This window comes from Culicoides brevitarsis, chromosome 2 (assembly GCF_036172545.1).
Source record: "Culicoides brevitarsis isolate CSIRO-B50_1 chromosome 2, AGI_CSIRO_Cbre_v1, whole genome shotgun sequence".
Taxonomy (NCBI): Eukaryota; Metazoa; Arthropoda; class Insecta; order Diptera; family Ceratopogonidae; genus Culicoides; species Culicoides brevitarsis.
In genome coordinates, this window is record NC_087086.1 from 15,907,188 (window position 1) to 15,930,544 (window position 23,357).

The 23,357-nt window shown below is 25.5% G+C and overlaps 2 protein-coding genes across 3 annotated transcripts in view; both read left to right on the forward strand.

Annotated features, from left to right (window-relative positions):
* The first annotated feature begins 1,710 nt into the window (after positions 1–1,710).
* Positions 1,711–3,467, forward strand: LOC134830146 (calcium-independent phospholipase A2-gamma-like). Its single transcript, XM_063843535.1, has 2 exons — positions 1,711–1,908; positions 2,013–3,467. Exons 1-2 carry the CDS (start codon positions 1,828–1,830, stop codon positions 3,330–3,332), a joined length of 1,401 nt encoding a protein of 466 aa, XP_063699605.1. The 5' UTR covers positions 1,711–1,827; the 3' UTR covers positions 3,333–3,467.
* A 4,158-nt stretch (positions 3,468–7,625) lies between these two features.
* LOC134829816 (probable nuclear hormone receptor HR3) overlaps positions 7,626–23,357 on the forward strand; it is a 48,182-nt gene continuing 32,450 nt past the window's right edge. Inside the window, exon 1 of one of the 2 annotated variants that reach the window (XM_063843086.1) lies at positions 7,626–8,035. In XM_063843086.1, coding sequence (XP_063699156.1) covers positions 7,948–8,035 — 88 coding nt within the window. In that variant the 5' untranslated portion in view covers positions 7,626–7,947. Of the gene's footprint in view, positions 8,036–21,923; positions 22,057–23,357 lie in introns of those variants that run through there. The other variant, XM_063843087.1, reaches the window with a different exon arrangement.

Genomic DNA, 23,357 nt, shown 5'->3' on the forward strand with positions numbered 1-23,357 from the left:
TTATAAGTTTTAATTTCATTTTTTTTTTTAAATTAATTTTCTATATGTTTTGGTTAAATTAAATATTAATTTTAAGTTTAATCAAGATATTTTTTAATAAAAGTTTGGTTAAATAAAATTAATTTTAAAACAATTTTTAAAAATATTTTGAATTTCGTTTTTTATTATTTTACTTCAACTTTTAACTTTTACTTTAATATTTATTAAATTTTCTAATTAAATATACAAAAAAAAAATTAAATATTGAAAAATTATATAAAACAATATTTTTGTTTAAAATATAAATTGATAATTTAACTAAATTTTTTAAAATCAAATTAAAGGATCAAATAACCAGGAGTCCCCATTCCATCGCGTCTCTGTCCCACTCTACTCGCCACATTGGGTGCCTTGTTGTCATTTTCTTCTTCTTTTACCATTTTCATACACACATCATGTACGTTCACAAAGAAAAAAGTTCTTAATGTTAAACCAGAAGAAGAAAAAAGAAACGATGACGATGCCAATGATGGCATTCTATACCGAAACACATATTACACGTATTAACAAGAGAGGAAGAATAAGAAGAAAGAATCGAAACATATAGGTATATATATATATTCAAAAGTTAATACATACATACTAAATAACTGTTTACGGTTGTACAAGAATGAGGTTTTCACCATTGGCTTAGTAATCATCTGAGTCCCCGTTTGTTGAGGTCACAAACCTTAACCGTCTCGTGTGATATTTTTCCATAAGTATTCTTTTGTTCTTTCCGTGATTTTTTCGTGTGTAATTTTTTTTATCATAATTATTAATATTTATCATATACAAAAAGAAAAATTATAATTTCCAACTTTTTAATTACAACAATACGAAAAACACAAAAAAAAAATAATAATAATTGCGGCGGTGGTAAACGTGGTGTGTAATGCGCGCATTAACTATGCGTATTATTATTGTGTTTAATTATTATGTGGATTTATTATTGTTATCTAAGCATATAATGCTTACCTAACACAAAAAAAAATAAAGAAGAAAAGAATAATAATTTCTGAAGTGAAAAAATGAAAGAAAAAATTCACCTATATTTTTTTTTATAAAACAACTAAAATAATAAGCATTAAAAATACAACAAAGTGTTATTTTATTATTATAATCATGATGAATTTATGAGATTTGAAGAAAAAAAATATGTAACAGTAATTCTAAGTAGCATGAAATAATTAGCATGGTTAAACAGTGAATTATTATAAATTTATACAAAGAAAAAAAAATAAAGAAATTAAAAACAACGTGAGAATTAGAATTCTGCATGAATGATTTTTTATTAAAAAAAAAAATAATAATAAAAAAATGATTAAAATTTAATTTTTTTTTCATGTAGAAAAAAATAATAAATTATAATAAGAAAAATTGAAACAAAAATGTGAAAAAAATAATTTTTTCTTTGATGAAAGATTTCTTTGAAAATAAGAGATGAACCTGCAAACGTTTTAATATTAAAAAAAATAATACAAAAAAGAACAAAATTCAAGTTTAATTATTTTTTCATCAAATTTTATTATTTTTTTGGATTAACATAAAAAAATACAAGATGCCAAGCACAATCAGAGGTAAGTTTTAAATAAAATAAAAATTTTTAAAAAATAATTTTTTCTAACGGTAATTTTTTCAAATGTCGCATATGCTGTCATATGTGTTTTGAACGTCATTTAGTCAAAATAAACAAAAACAAGGAAATGAAAAATTGAGATTGACGCGAAAAAAAATTCAAGAGCAGTGCAGTAACTGCAATTTTTGTGTTTTTTCCATGAAATTTTGAGTGTTGTGTGTGTCTCACAGATGTTTAGCAGCAAAATTTTCATCTCGCAGCACAGGAAACTGATAGATCGCGGATTGAATTGCTTGACGAAAACACTCAAGGTTAGTTGTTTATTTTTTTGAAACGTACACAAATTCCTACGTGTATGTGGACAATGACCCTGAAGTTAGATCATCACCACGGAAAATTTCTTGTTTCTTTGTAGCGCGAATGTCATTATCGGTCACAGCATCTCTTGGCAACGTTATCATTAAAAGACCCATCATCAAATGCCCAGGAACAGCGAAATTGCTTGTATAACTTGGTGCAGTACATCGAAAAGTACCCGGAAGAGCGTCATCAGCTGATAAAAGATGGCGCAATTCGACTTCTCGAGCGACTTCGTGACAAATCTCAAGATAATTTCATCGTTGAGAATACGAAATTAGGGCTTGCGTTGCTGGGACATCCGCCGCCGCTGCCGTCGAACGGTATTCGTATCCTTAGTATCGATGGCGGGGGCATTCGAGGTCTCATGGTGATGGAATTGTTGTTAAAATTGGAAAAATTGACGGGAAAAAAATTATTTGAGCTGTTTGATATGTGCGTTGGAGTGTCTACGGGTGCAATTCTCGTCGCTGCCTTGGCTGCCGAACGCAATATGACTGTGCAAGAAGGAATTTTGTTGTACAAAAAGATCGGCAAGCAACTTTTCTACCAACCAAGTGCTTTTGACGTCTTATCAAATACGTCGCGATTGATGTGGTCTCATGCGTACTACGACACCGAATTGTGGGAAAAGATGTTGAAGAAGCACGTGGGCTATCGTCGCATCATCGATACCGTCAAACTACCACATTGTCCGAAAATTTGTTGTATTAGTACGACTGTCACGGAACAACGCATCGACGCTCATTGCTTCCGAAACTACGTTTTCCCGCCAAATATCCAGAGCATCTACAACGGAAGTCACAAAGCCAAGTTGTGGGAAGTGGTTCGTGCGAGTTCAGCAGCTCCCGCGTATTTCGGAGATTTTGTCTTGAACAACGAAATTCATCAAGACGGCGGCGTGCTTTTTAATAATCCAACGGCAGTCGCCATTCACGAAGCGAAACTCATCTGGCCTGACGAGGAAATTCAGTGCGTTGTCTCTTTCGGTACGGGACGCAATCCGAACAAATCTCGAAATAGTGACGGACGAAAAATGATCAATCCGGAAATGTTGCATGAAACTGCACCCGAGACCTTGAGTTCGTGGAAGACGAAATTTTTGCGAATTCTTGATTCGGCAACTGACACGGAAGCTACTCATGTCATTTTATCGGATTTGTTGCCAAATGAGACGTACTACAGATTTAATCCGTATCTCGAACAATGGATCGCGATGGTTGATGCGCGTCCCGAAAAAATTACTCAACTCGAAAATGACGCGCACATGTATTATCGCAAGAATGAAGACAAATTTGAGCAAGTGGCGGCAAACTTAACGCAAAAGAGAGACCTGTTTAGACACATTAGAGACACATTTAAGTATTATTCACGTTAAGTAGATTTTTTTGACTTTTTTTAAGAAATCGAATATTTTATGTGTTGTTGACGAATTAGACATGCGAATCATGTGACATTGTAAAGACAGAAATTTACAAGCGAATAAAGAGATTTTTATTTATTAACGAACGAAACCCTAAAATTATTTTTTATTTCAATTATTTAGGATGGAACAATTTTTTTATTTTATTTTTTTCTCATAAATAAATATTTCAGTAAAAAAATATAAAAAAAATTTAAAATATTATTTTAAAAAAATGATTGTTTTGAATATTTTTTAAAATATTTCAAAAATTATTTCTCAATATTTGTGAAAATTTTAAAGTAACTTTTTTAATATTTCCAAAATTAAAATTAATTATTCAATAAAAAAAAAATTAAATTTCATGAAATAACTAAAAAAAATTTTGAAAATTAATTCGAAGTAAAATTCAGTAAAATGCCTTTAGAAAAAATAAACTGTTTTTGAAAGTTATGTAAAATTTAATTTATTTATTAAAAATTTATATTTTTAAGAAATTTTTTTAATTAATTAAAATATTTTTAAAAAAATATATTTTTATAATAATATTGAATTTTTTTTTTTTCAAAATTAAAAATTATTTATTTTAAATTTAAACTTTAACAATTTTAACTAAAAACTTTAACAATTAAAATTTTCAAAAAATTTATCATAAAAATTTTTTAAATTATTTTTAAAAAAATCTTAAAACTCCATAAAAAAATAAAAAACGATCATTTTTGATAGAATTTAATTTTTTTTCCTATTCATTTTGGATTCCATTGGATTTTCGATTTTTCTTATACAAAAAATTCAAAATAAATTTCGAGCGCTTTAAAAAAAAAAAAAAATAAAATAAAAACCACCTGTCTATTACAAGTACTCATTAAAAAAAACCTATCAACCCGCAAAAATATTCCAAGCCGTACCTTCGTCAAACAAAAAATTCTTACAAAGTAATTTTATGCGTAACTTGCTACGCACACAGAACACACAAGAGATACCTGCTAAACCAGCTTTTTCGTAAGCAGGCATGTAAAGCGAAGTAAGTGAGCGAGGTCAATGTCCTACACTGACCCAATGCACGTACGTGGCATAGAACGCCGATGATCATCATCCACAACAAAACAGTACGAAACACACGATCAGAACACAAAAAAAAAAGATTTGTAAATTTTTTATACGATGATTTTTTTTTTTTTTTTGAAATTTAGCTGAATTGATGACTCGTAAAACGAAGAAAGAAGCGAAAAAAAAACTTTGTAACGTTGCGAAATACCTCCGAAAAATAAAAAATGTGCTTCGAAATTATAATAATAAGTAATTGTCTGATAATTGTTTGGTAGGTAAAAAATTGCTTGTCATGAATTTTGTATGGTTTCTTCTTCGTTTTCTCGAATTCCTTCGTATTTTTAATGGTTCTTGAGTTGAGGCGGTTCGACAGAGTAAGTGTAAGTAACAACATGCCATTTAGAGAGTATATAATTTTAAGATATTTTATATTGATATATGTTTTGACGATAATAATAATGCTTACTTTCGGAGAGGTAACGGGACTTTGATATCAATACAAGTACTTCGTAATGTTTTTTTTCGTAAATTCAATTGATGTGAAAGAGACATGAAGTGTAATGGCTCGAGAATGAAAAATTTTGGTAATTTTATGTTTGGATGAGAGATTTTTTTGTTTACTTTTTTAGATTTTTTTGATTAAAGTTTTTTTTTTAGATTAAAGTTTAAATTTTAAAAATTACCTATATTAAAAAAAAATCAAATTTGTCGAAAATTTAATTTACAGCGACTCAGAGTAATAAAAAAAATAAATAAAAAAAAAAAATAAACTGATCGAGAAATATTTTTCAGCCCAAAATAGTTATTTTTTTATTTTATTTATTTTTTTACTTTTATTAAATTTAATTATTTAAGTTCATTAATTAAAATAAAATTTATAAAAATTGAACTAGCAAAGAAAATTCATATTTAAAATTTTTTAGTAAATCTTATAAAATATTTACCTATTAAAATAGAAATAAAATAATTTTCTCGTTAAAGAAAATTTTATTTTTAAAATATTCGAATTCATTTATTCAGTCATCTCGAAGAATTTTTTTTAGAAAATTTTCTTGAGTTGATAATAATTTTAATAATTTTGAAAATTGCCTCAAAATAAATTATTTTAAAATAAAATATTTCTTCCAAGCCAATTTTTTTGAAAAGAATTTAAAAATAAATCAAAAAATTAAAACTTTTTATCCCTAAATAATTTTATTATTTTGAACCTCAAAAATCATGAATTCATTCCATATCTCAAAAAATCCTTTTTACGTAACTTCCTCTTAACTAAAAAACCAGTCACTCTCACCACATTAATTTTTCTCACACAAAATACCGGCCAACCACACCGCATACACGACGCAAAATGCATCAATTGCGCCACAATTTTTCTCATAGATGCACTAAAATGCACGAAAAATCTCTCGTTTCGACACACTAACACACTGGCACGAGGAAAATGTTCCGAATGTACCTTGCACTCATACGGCGAAGCATCTCGTGTGACAGCAACGATGAGAAAAAGCTCCTTTTCTACTATTATGTAGCTAAGTAAAAGGATTGCGACTACGTCATTTTATCCCCGTGTGTGTCGTGTTTTCGTGTTATCATCAGTAAATATACGAAATTTTGTCAATAAATCGCTTGAGGTTTTCGTTTTAGTGACTTTTGCAATGTTGTTTGCAGTGAAGGTGAAAAGTTTTCTGAAAAAATAAAATAAATAAATATTAATTAAATGAAAAATATTAAAATTTAATTAAAAAAGTACAAAACTTTGGTCATAAATGAGTGAAAAAAATAAAAAAAAAATAAATAAAAATTTTGAAGAAAAATAGAATTTATGAAAATTATTGAATTAAAAGTTGAATTATTGAAATAAAATATAAAAAAATATTTTATTAAATTTAAATAAATTTATTAAACAAAAATTAATTAAATTAATGAAAAATAATTTTCTTAAAAATAAAAAAAAAAAAAAAAAAAATAAATAAAAATTATCAAACTAAAAAAATCCCGCGAAATTTCCTCCATTGTAACATTTTTAATTTACTCCAATTTTTTATTTATCAAGAAAGTACCAAACAACACTCTCTTGCATCATTTGTAGTTAATATTTATTATCATTTTATTGCTGTTTAGTGATATCCACTCGCATTTGGTCAACAAATAATAACAACAAACGCTCGTGTGCGCCTCGCATTGTAACTCCGGCAACATTTTCGTGATCCTTCGTGAGCAGCTTGTCGGTTTTCTCTCTGCTCCCTGCAGACGACAACTAGACCGAGACACTTTTCCGCGAGAAACTCCTGTTCAAAGCGGCTCTCTCTCCATTCCGCTGTCTAATTGCCGACAAATTTGTAGCTATAGACACACCTATGCCGCCGCGCCGCACACAGAAAAAAGCTTTTTCCCCAAAAAAACGTCATACAGCGTCGTAGTCCGTGCATCGTACAAAATATTGATTACGAAAACATTTTCCTTGTACAGCCCAGGATACTCGAATAGTCGGAGTTTGTGTGGTGTATCATCACAATTTAACGTTTTTCTCGTATAAATATTAACAATAAAAGTGGAATTTAAACAAGTTTAAGAAATAAAAAAATAACAGAAAATCACGAGAAAATTTCGGGATCTTGTTTCGGCGTGAAAATCGACAAATTATAGTTAAAACCTTACAAAAAAAGACTGATTTTTAAAAAAAATTAAAAATATTTTGTGTGTATCTCCCTTACATTTATTCGTGTGTGTACAAATTTTCGGTTGACTTGCATTTTTAAGCTTTGTGCAGTTCTAAAAGTAAAAAAAATACAAATTTATCAAAGAAAATTACGAAAAAAATCGAAAAAGTGACAATTTAAGAGATAAAATTCCCGTAAATTTGTATTCAAATGAGGGAAAAGTACACGTATACGCACACAAATTATTAAATATACGAAGGAAAAACAGGGATAAACTACATTTCGCCGTACGCGACTGTACGCACACACATTCACAGTGTTTATTTGTCCCATATCCCTAGTTTAGTAGCGGCGCGCGTACGACATGCAGAGGAATGAAAAATCGATATTTTTATTATGTATAGTTTGATGGTAAATAAGAACCAGGAGACGACTGTCATATGACAACTATGTGCAGCAGTACAAATAAACATTGTCAAAAATAAATAAAAAAGGAAACCCAGGATTCCGTTACAAAAAGATATTAACTTGTGTGTGCAAAACGAAATAATTGATAAAACAATTCCATAAAAAAAAAACTTTTTTTTTTTCACAAAGTAACGCGGAATAAATACAAAAAATTATTCAAAGTGGCGTCGTCTGGTGAAAATACGGCGAATGCGTCCTCGCCCGCTATCACGACAAATCGCATCGCATTGACGACGCTCGATAATGCCATTGCACAGGCAACGAGTGCTGGCGGTGCCGTACTTGTGGCGGAAATTCAAATTTCGCCCGTGGGAACGGCAGCAACGGCAAGCAGCGGAAATACGACGACGACGACAATTATAAAGGCAGCGAATCCGCCTGGCACGACAACGGTGCAAGCTGTGGCGCAGCAAATGAGACTGTCGCCGTTGCAGTCGTCGCATGCGACAAACAGCACGGGCGGTCGGGATATTACTTCCAGCGGGAGTGGAGTCATGACAGGTAAGGTTAAAGTGAAGTGAAGTGAATCGAGTTTTAAAGTTAAAGTCAAATTATTTTAAATTCAGTTTTTCAAACAAAGGTCTTGTGATGGTTTTTTTTTATTTTTTCATCAAAGAAGTGCTTTTTTTAAAAAAAAATTTGTTTGAGTTTTTAGTTTATAATTTGGGAAAAAATAGAAATTTCATATTTAAGTCTCAATTTTTAGAATCTCAATCGTTAGAATTAATATTTTAATTCAAATACAGAGAAATGAATAAGAATCAATTATTTCTAATTTTTTTTTAACTCAACATAAAACCAAGAGCTTCGTTTAATATTTTACTGAATTTTAATTTAGTTTAATGAAATTTAAATTTTTAATAAAAATAAATTTAATTTAATAATAAAAAATAAAATTAAATTAAAATAAGTAAACTAAAATTTTCATAAATTAAAATTAAATATATATTTTCAAATTTTTCGTAAATTAAAATTTTTCATAAAATTTTAATTGACTTCTGATCTAAAAAAAAATCAAAAGCCTTCGAAAATTTTATAAATTTAAAATAAAATAATTTCGAAAGATAAAAGTTAAAATTTTGATTAAAATTTGTTGCATTTATTTTGTCAAAATTATTGTCAGAAAAGCTTTAGATGATTTTTTTGTCTTCTTCAGAGCCACGATTTTTTTTTCTTCAGAAACTTTAACAAAAATATTAATTTTAAAAGTAAAAAATTAGAAAAAAATAATTTATTTATTTTTTATTAATTAAAATATTTTTAAATAAATTAATTTTATTAATTAAGACTCCGATTCTATTAATTTTTTATCTTTTTTTAGTAATTTAAATTTGTTTAAAGTGTAAGAATTATTTTTTTTTTGTTTAAATTTTTTAATCTCAAACTAAAATCATTTTAAATTGTTTAGTTTTGTCTAATTTTTGAATTCAATTTGTTAAAAATCCAAAATTTTTATCTTTTTTCAAAGAAGTATTTTAAAAACTTCCATAAAAATGCCCAAAAAGACGATAAATTATTTTTTTATAAGATTTTTTAAAAATTTTTTTAAAACTTTTGCAATTATAAGAAACTTAAGTCAAGTTCGACAGAACATAATTTCACGCCTTTTTGAATGCATTTGGCTCCAAACACGTGTTTTTCTTTAAGAAAACAAAACATGGTCGCGAGAAAAAAAATAAATGATCAAGAAACCAATTCACGTATAATTAAATACATAAAATTAACTTCTTTTCCACATTTTTTTTTTGTTCGTTTGTTTATTTCTAAGTCAGAAAAGAAGTTAAAAGAGTAGAAGAAGTGTAACTTTTTTGTTTCACTTACTTCGCTTACCCACATTACTGCCATGTAGCCGCGTGCACGGAAAACAATAAATACCGAAAGAATAGCGGTAAATATTTTTACCTACAAACATTACAGTTATGTAACATGCAGTCACACACAAACACAGAGCGAGAGTGAGCGAGAAAATGAAAGAAGAAGAAAAATACACGAGAATCCCGTATATCGAGCGAGTGACGTGCCTCTTCTTCTACATAACTGTTTTCGGCTCGTTTCGTCGTCGTCGACGTCTTCTTGTGTGTAGAAATGCAGTTAGGTATAGTTCCATATCAATATTTATAAGTAGATGTTGGCAGCGAGCAATTGAACAGCAGCTGAGTGTGCGACGAGTAATGAGCAACGGGAATTTGAATGGAAAGGAAGAAAACTGGATAAAAGTATTTTTTGTTGAGATTAAAAGTTGCTTGAATTGAAGGAGGTGTGTGTGTTTGGAATTGAAAAAAAGTAGAAAAGATGAAGATGGTATTAACTTGCAACAGTTATTAAATGGCGAAAACTGACATTTTTAGTCATTTTATCCGAAAAAGGATGACGCGATGATGCGAATCGAGATTTTTCTTGGATGCATAAATTAATTTTATGAATAACTCGTTAGCTTGTCATGATGTCACCATAGCAAGGCAGTAAATGGCAGAATTGATTAACGGAAATTATTACTTGCGAATTTTTTCGTGAATGCAATTTTAATGAGTTATAGGGAAATTTTTAGTGACATTTGTAATGTAGGCCGAGGTTTTTTTTATCATTTCGGAAGAAAAATGTCTATTTTTAATTTAACGATGAAATAAAATAGTTTTTTATTTTATTTTTTATTTTTTTTTTTTTATTTTTTTTTGTATAAAATACTTAAAGATACTTGAAATATGGTAGAGTTTATTATGATTTTTTTAAAATAAAATCTTTTTGACTATATTTATTTACATTTTTTAACTACAACTAAAAGGCGATAAAATAAAATTTTTATTAAATAAATAAAATTAATTCTTTTTAAATTTCAAAATAAAAAAGATTTTTTTTTTTGTAAATTTTATTGTAATTTTATAATGTTTTTTTAATATTAATTTATTTTAATATAAAGTTTAAAAAATAAAGATAATTGGCATTTAATTGAACGCTAATTTAAAAACAATATTTTCAGAAAAAAATTTTATATTTTTTTATTTATTTAAGATTTATTATTTTTTTAAAATTTCGTAGAAAAACGATATTTAGTTTTTTTTGTTACTTTTTTTATCAATCTTTTACCTTTAACCTTAGATTTTTTTTAAAAAAGGTACTAAAATTTTTGTAGAACTTCATTTTAACAAATTATTAAGAAAAAATGTTTTAATATTTTGGCAAAGTTAAAAATTTTTTTTAAAGAAATAGATACTTTTAAAAATTTTGAGTTCATAAATTTCATTTTAAAAAATTAAAATCTTGTCTCTGAATAAGTTTAAGATCACAAATTCAATTTTTATAAAAATTAATTAAAATAATCTTTAATAAAAATTAAATAAAATAATTTTTAATCAAAGTTATTTTAATTAAATTAATAAAAAAATAAAAAAAAAATGATATTATTTTAACAAAATAATTTTTCGTCGAAAATCTATAAATTTTAGCTTATAAAGAAAACTTTTCCCGTTAAAAATTCCCATTTTCAATAAACTCCCCTGATAATTCTGTCACCCTAATTCTCACAAAGTAATCCATTACATTAAAAAATTAATATTTTAATCAAAAATTATGCACATTAAATAATTCATAATCAAAAAACGAAACACCATGCAAAACTATCGATTTTTCCCCTACTACACGGTAGATGACTCTGCCTGAACTGAGCATAAAACAGCATATCGCATACATACATGAAGCATATTTTTGCTGCATTTTAATATAAAATGTTTATTTTTCTTCTTTTTCCTCTGATTTTATTTTTTTCTATAAAAATAAATAAAACATTTTCTAATAAATTTATTTTTGTCTCTTTTCAGGTAAATATTGAACAATTTTATCGAATTTTGTTTAAAAAAACGGGTGAGTCCAAAAAACTTCTTGCCGCGCTCATGAAAAAAATAAACCGTCATGCAAATGCAATGCACTTCCTGATCCATCTTCATCAAACAAGAAAAGAAAAAAAATGAATCCTTACGGTACTTATTACAATTACTCATTATTGTTTCCTTGTTCACCTTCGTCCTTTAAATAAAAAGGTGAATGAATGATAAAAAAAAACAAGGAATAAACCTCTCAAGTTACATTTTTTTAGTGTACGTACAAATTGCGGTACATACAAGGTGAAAAAAAATTGAGAAAAGAAAGAATAACAATTGAATGAATTCTCGAGTAATTTATTTTTATACCTGAGTGATAAACATAATAATCATAAATAACGCGAACAACTAACCAAAAAAAAAAAGAGTAAATTAAATATTATGCTAAAAAAAGGTTTTTTCTCACATTACACTCATGAAGACAAACTTTGGGCATATTATGATGATGAATGGTGCGCTCGTGTGCCACCTGAGTAATGTTGGGAACGAAAGACTTTTTTTTTTATCAACAAAAGCAACAACAACAACAACACCCATGTTGTAAAATACCTTCGCCCGGAGATTTACGAGAGACCACTCCCTTTGTCTCATTAAAAATTGATCGAACACCAATTTAGTCATTATTTTCAAGAAAACGCACGTCGCAGCGGGACTATCCCAGATCGCGCGCGATTTCACTTCTTTTTTTATTGCCAAGCTCATTTTACTTAAAATTATTTTTTTGTTTTTCCCCCAAAAAAATAATCATCGTCACCCGAAGATCATCCATCCGAATCTCGAGGCATGTCATGCAAATAATCCGATAAAAAAAATACATAAAACCGCAAAAAGACACGATACAAGACAAGTTGTTTTGCTTCTAATGACCAGTTTTGAACGCAGAGTATGTCAATGCTATTCACTTTATTATTAACTATGAACAACGAAAAAAAAAGTGCAACGTTAATGCAAATGCATGTCGTGTGTTATTCATTCAATGCGCTTTTTTTTTTGATAGAACGCAATGTGTATAAAATAAATTTGTTGAAAAAAATGCTGATTATGTGTGTTACGAAATTAAAAACGCAACTTTTAATAGAATTGTGTGTACGTGTGTGCGTTTGTCACTGCGCGGCGTAGAAAATCTCAAGTACACTCTGAAAATTGTTCGAATGTCTTGTGATGCGATATGTTGGATTGATGTTGAGGGGACGTGTTGGTGATTTTTTAAAGTAATCAATTATGTTATTAATGTTAAGTTTTTATTTAAAGATGAAAAATTGTTAGTTATTATTAAGAACTAGTAATAAATATTAACAAAAAAAAAATAAATAAATTTTTTAACAATTTTTTTTTGCTATAAAATGCATTTACAAATTTTGCTATAAAAAATATTTGTTATTTTTTAAATAAATCTGAAATTGATTTTTAATGATTTTTAATATTTGTTTTAATATTTTATTTTGTAAAAATCTGTCAGTTTTTAATAAAAATTTTAAAAAATATTTGAAAATTTTTGATTTATTTTTTGGAATTTAAATTTTATTTCAAAATTAATTAATAAATTTCTATGAACAAAAAATAAAAAATGCTTTAAAAAGATAAAATTAAGGCAAATATTACAATAATTATTTCATAAATTTAAAATATAAAAAACCGAAATAATTATTCTTTCTGCTATAAAAACAAATTTTCAAATTTTGCTATAAATTTGAATATTTTTCCGTTTCTTTGAAAATTTTTGTTTGAAAACTGTTTATGAGTAAAAATAATAAAATTAAATTAATTTTTAACAAAGTTTTCATTCGGTTTTCATTGAAAAAAAATTATTTGAAAAAACTTGCTATAAAAAGTATAGTAAGGCCGTTCCAAATGAAACTCAATAGTTTTGTCCAAAATTTAAAAATTGAAATAAAAATGCTAAAAAATTTTGAAATAACCAATTTTTTTTAAATTTTTGATCGTTGATCAATATTATTGTTGTTTTGAGTTTTTACATTGACATTTGTGTATTAAAAATTGATCTAAAAACATTTGAATTAAAATTGAAAAAAAAAAATTAATATCATAAAAATAACTGTCAAAATTTTTTTCGAAAAAAAATTTAAATAATTTTCATTAATTTTTTTTTTTAAGAAAATTTTATAACAAAATACGATTTTCAGTACAAAAATCACTAAAAATTGAAAAATTTTCTTAAAAATGTATTGAAAATTTTTGAAAATAAAAAAATGTTAAAATAAAAATAATAAAATTTAATTAATTTTTAACAAAGTTTTCATTCAAAAAAATTATTTGAAAAAACTTGCTATAAAAGTATAATTAATGAAAAATAAAATAATTTATGAAAAAAATGCTATAAAAATTAAATTTTTACGTTTTCATTAGAATAAAACTATGAAAAATGTTATGAAAATTTTAATTTAAAAAAAATATAAATGAATTCTTATGATTACCATGAAAAAATTACAATAAAATAAATAGGTATAAAATTTGCTATAAAAATTTAATTTTGTAAAAAATTAAATTAAATTAAGTCCCATGACTTTTATATGAGCACAATATTTAATAAAATTTATACTTACCTTTTAATTAAAATTTTTATATTGAATTTTATTAAATATTATGCATCAATATTCTTGTAAAAGTGAAATTTACTACATTTAACGAGAAATGCATTTAATTCAACCAAAAAAATAAATAAATCTGAATGACCCAAAGAGGATATTCGTTCATCTCTCATAACATTCATTGCACTCACACAACTCTATGTTGCACGAAAAAAAAATCACATAATGCATTTTTTAATGTTTTCTGCCATTCCTTCGTAGTCGAGCGAGTGCCATAGACACCACACTGACACACTGCCGTAGCACGGAGAGCACAGTTACATTGCATTGCGTGTTTGCAGTTTTTAATGCAGTCGCAGCTACACAGACTAAATATTATATTATTTCTGCAATGTGAATGCACTTGCAGTGTTATGTAACACTGTTGTTGGTGGTGTTGGGTACCTACTTGGCGCGTACGGACAAAAATAGATACGCAAGTACAATGCACCATATTGACGGCGCGGCGAGCTGAGCTGAATGACTTGTTTGAATGATGATTGTTTTTTGTAGGTAAGTAGTGTGTTTTCTTGTTTTTTGAACTCGCTCGTCGTCGATGTCGATGTTGTTGTTGTTGGTGCTGTCGACGACTGACAGCTCGTGGATGCAATAAATTTACGTACTGTCTAGGATTGGATGCAAAATTTACACGCAATTTAATTTAAAATTTTTTAAAAATATTTTTTTTAGTAAGAAGTTTCATTTGGAGACTCTCCAATTAATGAAAATTATAGAAAAAATCAAAACCAGTCAACTCCATCGCAGAAAATGATCTACCTTGAACCCCGTGAGCCATAGAACTTTCTGGAAATTTCCAAAATGAACGAAAAAAATGTTCATGGACACCGCCATAGTCGTAACTCAACGTATTAAAAATACTAAACTAACGCTAATTTATGCTACTAACTGTTAAAACTGTTAATTCTCTCGTAATAACGCACACAATTCACGTTAGAACTGGACTTTAACTCGTGTTCTTGGCAATTTTATGTGTCGTCGTACACATAAACACCACAAAAAATATTAATAATTACAACTAATGCCATTGTTTTATAACAATAACAACGAACGGTGTAATGATTTAAACATTTTTCTTGTATTTCTTGAATGTTTGAATCACGGGACATACTCGCAGCTCACGCAGATCAAGTGTTGAGCAACATAATGTAGTAGTAAAATTTGAAGAAAAAAAAAGTTTCTGTATGAGCAGCAATAAAAGCCGCAACAATAACTGTTGTTGTTATAGTGCTCTTTCATTATTATTATTATTATGAGCTCTGTGCTCGCTTGTTTGCTTGCTCTGAGTGCACGACGTTGCTGCTGTGAGTTATTTTTTGTGAGTTTGAATTTTTTTTGAGCATAAAAATGTGCAGTTCCTGTGTGAGTGAGCGAGTACAAACGTAAATTAGACTCTAAATCATGAAACGGTGGGATGGGAAATTATTTTTTAGCGGTGAAATATTTTGTTGAAGTGATATTTTTTTAAAAAAAATATTTTAAAATAAAATTTTTAGTTAAAAATTATTATTTTAATATTTAACAAAATAAATTAATATTTTTTTTTAATTATTTATTATTTTTTAATTAAAGAATTTTAATTAATTAATTTTAAAAAAAATGTTTAATTAAAAAAATTATTATTTTAAGATTTAAGAAAATAATTTAATAATTTTAATTATTATTTTTTTTTTTTAATTATTTTTCTGATTTAATTAATTTAAAAAAAAGTAAAATAATATAATAGTAAGAGATATAATAAAAATGATAATAATTAAAAATTATGAAATTTTTGAATACTTACTTATTTTTGAATACTCTTACGAATTTTTGATATTTTAATGGTTTTATGTAAAAAATAATATTGATTTTTTTTTTTAAATTATTTATAATTAATAAAAATTTATTTTTTTTTAAATTTTTTTGATTTTTAAAAAATATGAATTTTTATAATTACGAATTAAAGTTTAAATTAATTAACATCAAAAAATCAATAATACTTAATTATAAAAAAAAATTATTCAATAAAATCCTGAATGAATTCAAAATGTTTCAAATTTTATATAAAATTAATTATTTATAAAAAAATAATAATTTTTTTATTTAATAATTTTATAACTAAAAATTTATTTATATATTTTTTAAGTTTAAAAAAATAAAATTATTAAAAAAAAAATTATTTTATGTAAAATATGAAACAATGAAATTTGCAATTTTAGAAATTTTGAATTACTTAAAATCATAAACTTATTTTTTTTTATTAAATTACTTAAAATAATATTAATTGAGTCTCAAAATTGAATAAAAAATAAATATTATTATTAAAAATGTTAGTAGATCTGAAAAATTTTAACATGACTGTTCACATTAATTTTTCGACTACAAATCTGCAATTTTAGTGCACCGTATCCACATAATATGTTATAATAATGTTGTCTAAAACTAAAAAAAACTCTAGAGCATAGCAAAAGTACACTGCGGATGAATGAATGAGTCGCGTACATAACTCCTCTATAAAATTTTCGTGTGTACACAGACATAACTCACTGGCTTTGTTGCAAGCACAGAGTCGTATTGTATCATATATGTAGGTACTACATACCTACAACACATAACATAGTCTACATGTATTTAATATTAAACTTTTTTTTTTTGAGTAAACTGTATTTAATATTTGCTTTGGCCAAACAGTCTTTCGCCAAACGTTGTACGAAACGCATCGCGCCGCGTACGTTTCTTATAAACTTTTATAAAAATTTATATATAATCTATATATATAAATATTTATATATATGTATAATATATTGTTATTACTATTTTTATCACTTTACTTTAATCAACATTAAAATTTCGTGTGTGTTTCCACTTTTCATCATATTTTTTTGTAATTAATCATCGTGTATCGTCATCCGCATCCTCCACAAATCCTCTTCAGGTACCACCAACAACAATAGCACGTGAATGAAAATTAAAGTGCAATATTATGTTACATGTGAAAATGAAAATATAAACATATGTACATCAAAAGCAACATTGACAACAAGAGCGAGAAAAATCTTTCTCCAAATAATAAATAAAAAAATAAAAAAAAAATCTGTGTGACAACATAACTAGCTACACGCATTCACATTCGAAAAAATATTCGTAGTGAAATAAAAAAAAAATAAAAATAGTGAAATTCAAACATTAATATACATTTTTACATAACAATCTCTTTAATAAAGCGTATACGCGAGCGATATACGTCGACATCGACGACGACGACGACGACGAAAAAAAAATAGAAATGTATTGTAACAACGTAACAAATTTACGAGAGTTATGGGGAGTTCGTTCAGTCAAAAAAAAAAATTATCTATTTCGTCGTGTGTGTATAGCAATTTTTTCGTGTTGTAGACTTTGCTAGACGAAATAATATCAAAAATGATATTAAAATAAAAAAAAATGTGAAATTATAAAAGAAAAAGAAAAGAAATGAAAAATAAAAAAAAATCGAGTGTGTTACATAAAGTTACAACGATTTAAAAATACAAATGATGATGTTCAAGCAAATGATAATAATTAAGAAGAAAATTGAATAAATAATTAAAAAAGAAAGAAAATTTCAAGGAACCATCAAACTAATGGATTAACATTAAAAAACATCATAATAAAGCAAGGAGAACGTCTGCTCTCGGTGTAATTATGATTTCTTTGGGATGATGAAATCTTCTGATCATGCCAAAAAGAAAATAGTATCTCGGACCACGAGTTAATGTTATAAGAGGTTTATGATAACTATAACGGCGAAGAGAAAAGAAAAGAAATTTACAAAAAAAAAGCTTCTTAACGATAATCTTTATTGTAATGCTGATTTTTTTAGCTACTTTTTAAGTAATTAATCTGATTTTTTTCGATTTGTGGATTTAGCTAAAAGTTTTTCGATGTTTTTGATTTTAATTGAGTTTTATTTGATCTCATGGAGAAATTGGACGGATTTTACTAAAAAAAATTTTAAGTTTGAACTCAAATTTTTAAGAATTTTCTTTTTTTAAGAAAAGTATATTTTAAGAAAAGTAGTTTATTCGAATTTTAAGTATTTTTATACCAAACTTTTTTTTAATTATTTGACAAAAAATAAAAAAAAAAAACAAAAAAGAGAGAAAAAGGATCTTTACCTTTCATTTGACCTTCAAAAATTTAAGTGTATATCAATAATTTTAACAAAATAGGATTTTTAAATTAAAGTAATTTCAATTTTAGAAAAATTATCTAAATTAAATTAAAATTTTAACAAAAAAAATTTAAATTTTATGCAAAATTCATTTAAAATTTTTAAATTCAATAAAATATAAGAAAAATAGAAAAATCTCTGCAATCAAACCAAGATTTGAATTTTTTGAAATTAAATTTTAATATTTTTTAAAATTAAAATATTTTTTAAAATTTTAATTATTTGTAAAAAAAATAAAAATTTAATTAAAAAAAAAAATTAAATATGTATAAAAAATTAAAAATTAATCAATTTTATAAAATTTTTAAAACGATTTTTTTTTTATTTTTTAAATGAAAATTTTTTTTACCAAATTTGGCTCTAATGCCAGATTCGAAAATTAGAGCTTCTCATTTTTAATTTAAATTAAAAATTTACTTCCAAAAACAAATTCCATTGAACATTCGGTGACTGTCCGAATAACGTAACTACGAAGTTGCAAAAAAAAAATTCCATTAAGCTTCAAATCTCTCGCAATCTATCAATTCTTACATAAACCGAAACAAAATTGTTAAGTAAAAAAAAATAAATTCTTTCAATATATAATCAATCAAATGAGATTTATTGTACCTCTAACTTTCAACAACAAACGAAAAAATTGTTAAAGCACCGTATCAAAGCCAATCACTTTTCTCCTCTCTTTCTGTGTCGTTTTCCAGCTTTAAAATAATCAAAGTCTTGTCAAGTCACGTAAACCAAAAAAAGAAAAAAAAAATTAAACGCACACAAATAAACTCAAACTTAATAATAAAAAAAAAGAAAGAAAGACCATAATCTATCGATTGGGTAATCATCATTTTCTTTTTTTTCCCATTTTTATCTAATAAAATATTTATTTACCAAAAAAATAAAATTTACCGGACATTGTCTGCATTTCACACAGAAATTAATCAAATCAAAACAGAGTGTCATCAATCCAAATCGCAAGACGCCCAAAAACAAAACACAAAAATTAACATTTTTTCCATTATATATTTTTTTTACAACAATAAAAAAAAAAAAGCTAAGCCAGTCAGTCACGAGAAAGTAACAATAGGACATAACACCTCATCACGCTCTTTTGTTACTTTTGACTCCCAAAAAAAAAATTTTTTTTTTGGTTAAACATTTTTCAAAGTGAAATGCTTTTTTGTGTCTGCCTGCCTGCATCATAATTTTTTTTTGTATTTTCGGCTGTAGGTACGTTACAGACACACACACGTTGATTACGCATTTATCTGTCCAAAATTGAATAAAAAATGTGAAAGTAAAGTTTTTTTTATGAATGTTTAAACTATACATTATTATAGTTTCATGCGATACGCGACTGACTGTTTGACTCTTTAATTATTATATAAACCCGAAATTTTAAACGCGGGCCAATCGTTTTATTTTTTTTTCGAGAAGTTGTGACAACAAAACTCCGGTTGTTGTAAAAGTTGTCTCTCGCTCTCTCGCTAGTTGAATAAATTTGTTAACGTCGCGTCGCTTGTTTATATTTTTTTTTTTTTGAGAATTGCACAATATTCATAATAATAATAATAATAAATTTTTGTAATAATAATAAAAAGTAATAAAAATGGATTGAAATGAAAATGATAGTTGAAGTGTGCATGATTGAAACAAACAAGCGGGAGGTTGTCAGATTTTTTGAATGATTATTTGTTTTTTTTTTCGGATGAAAGTTAGGCAAATGTTTTAACAACATTATTAAATAATAATGAATTTTCAATACCTTTAATCAAAAATAATAATAATTTTAATACAAATGAAATTAAATTGAACAAAAACATATAAAAAGTAATCCCGCTTTGTACTCCTTTAAGCCAAAAATATTTATCTACAAGCAAAAAAAAAAAACAATTTAATACTTGATTAACAGCGAAAATTACCGAACCCCTTAAATTATATGCAATAAAATATATATATACATAAAATAAAATAAAAATAATAATAATAATAAACCAATATACTTGACTTGCGAATGAAACACCATTTTTATTTGCACACTTACTCACTTACTTTTTATTTTTTGAATAAATGTAAAAGTCAGTCAGTAGGAGTAAAAGTAATTTTTTACATGTACAACATGTTGTGGTAACACACTCTGTTGTAAATTTTATTTAATAACAAAAAAAAATTACTGTACAGTCAAAAATTTTTCGATTAATCTGTGGCTTGGCTCGAATTTACACAAGCAATTTTTCGGCTGTAATATAATATTAATAAAAATATGTATTATTAATAATATAAAATTTAAATTGACAGAAAAAAAAATTTTTTTGAGGTTTGTCACAAAAAAAAATATCTTTTGTCAGATTTTTAATTGAAATTGCAAGTTATTACGAAAAACTGGCTTCTGGTGATTTAAAAATGTTATCATAATGTTAATAAAATAATATAATATTATGATAATAATAAAATAAACATAATATACGTGTTAAGCAATAGGTATTAATATTATTATAAAACAAATTAATTTTATTTATTTTTCGATTCGACATGATAAATTATGCACATTTCTCCGCACATAACGAACTCTCCAAACTCTCAGGTAAAATTTCTTCGTTGTGTATGTTTTTATTATCATATTATTAATTATTGGCATTTAAAACGATATGTTTGTTTACGTAACACAGTTTTGGTTTTTTTTTTGTATGAAGAGAAAAAAAAATAAACATCGTTCGATTAAATATACACAAATCGATTGATAAAGTTGGTGATAATCATTCATTATAATTAACAAAGCTAGTTAACTTTATTTTTTTTTGTCAAAGTATGTCATACAAACAAAACAATTAATTATTTGATGAGTTGAGGAAAAGAGAAAGAAATGTATCATCATTGACAAGATCCGGATTTAAAGTGAAAATAAAAAAAAAATAATATAAAAAAATCGTCGTCGTGAAAAAAAATTAAAATAAAAAATATTAACGTGCATTTATGTTAAAAAAAGTGTCTTTTAATAATAATTAAAAATTATAATTATAAAAAATTATATAAAACATAAATTTTTATAATTGTAATTTTAATTGTTATTATTATTAAATATTATTACTACAGTTACTGGAATATAATCTCATCATTACACATATAAGTAGTGGCTTAAAAACGAATAAAATTTAACAAAACATCATCCAATATACAACCAAAAAGAGTAAAATACAAAAAAAAAATCGTGAAAGTGTCTTTTTTGTGCGTGTATACAAAAAAATTTTTTTTCGATTATGATACAATACCAGTTACAGTATAATAATACATAAAGTGAGAAAGCCCAAAAAGAAATACAAGAGTAAAAAAAAAACATCTGTGAGCAAAACAAAAGTACCGAAAAAAAAATTTTTTTGGGCCTTACGTAATATGAATGATCGTTAGTAAAAGTTTATAATAATAAAAATTTATTTTTTTATCGTCACAGCCACTTTCTATAAGATGATATTATGTTACTATGTTACGTCAAATGTTTTTTGATAAATATTAAAACAACAACAGAAATAACAGTGATTTTGCGACAATTTTACGCCTAAAAACATAAAATAATGACGACAACGCGACTGAAAAGCGTTTAAAAAATCTCACAAAAAAAATTATATTTAAAAAAAAAACGGAAGGATAAAAAAGTAACAAAAAATATCAACAAAAAATTGTTTGTGCCTTTGAAAATCAAAATTAAAACTAAAAAAAAAATATTATTTTAAATGTTTACTCCACGCATGTTTGATATGTGGACCTCCAAACTGGAGCCACACAATGGAAATCCAGTACCGAGTCCCATGCAAACGAACGTTCAAACCACAAACATACAAAATTCGTCAGCAGGATCTATTAAAGGTAAAATTTAACATTATTTTATGTTTATAATTATTAACATATATAATATATATGAAGAGTTTTCTTTAAAGTTGTAACACAATTTAGCGGCGTATTGCTAACTATCTCTCATGATAACGTTAGTTTTCAACGTTATTTTTATTATTAGCATTATTATGAAGTAATAATCCAACTTATTATTTATTTATTTATAAACATTAAAAAAATTATTATAAAAATAAGAAAAAAGTACTCACACCAATTTTTTATGCGATTATATCGTGTCTGTTAATATTATTATTTTGCCGCTTCTGACGCTCTTTCTCTCAATCTGACAGAATGCACATTGAAGAAGAAGTGTTGTTTATGATGTAATAATTGCATGCATACTACATGTCTCTTTTAAACGAAAGACAAACAAGCTGTGCCGTATGAAAAATGGAGTTAATTAGTAAATGAAGTGATGTCTTGTTCAAAAAAGCTTGAAAATTTTATTTATAACATTTTTCTTGGACGAATGCATGGAAATGTATCGTGTTTATGTTTAATGTTTTACAGAAAATCTCTTTAAAACATTTTTTTTAATAATCTAAATGATTTATTTTTAATTTTTGGTACATGCATAAATATTTTTATTTTGGAATTTTTTAGTAGATGAAAATAGTTCTGACAACAGTTAAAATTGTTTTTGAATGTAGGTAACATACATAATAATGATTATTATAATGATTCTCGAATAAGTGGAGAAAAATAGCATAAAATATAGAAAAAAAATATATAAAACTCATCGAGCCGAGTAATGAGAGTGCTTTTTAGATATTTTACTAAATATTTTTTAATAGAATTTTTATTTTTTTGTAAAAAATTAGAATTTTTTATTAAATAAATTATCGAGAAATTTTTAAAAATATTGAAAAAAATTTTTTTTTTTTGATATTTTGTAATTTTTTTATACCTTTATTATTTATTATCACTTAAATTTTTAGATAATTTTTATTTTTAAAAAATAATTTAAAATTAAATTTAAAAAATTATGTAATTTTTAAAATTATAAAAATGTAAAACTACGACTTTTCAACTAATTTAGGTAGAATAATATTGATTTAATTAAAAAAAAAACAATTAAGATTTTTAATTTTTCGAATTCAAATTTGATTTAAATTCATAATGTTAATTTAATTATTTTTTTTTATTTATTAAATTTTATGAATTAAGGTTCTTAGAATTTTTTGATTTTTTATGGTTTAAAAAATTAATAAAAAATTAAAATAAAATAAATAAAAAAATTTAAAAAATAAATAAATAATTTTGAATTTTATACT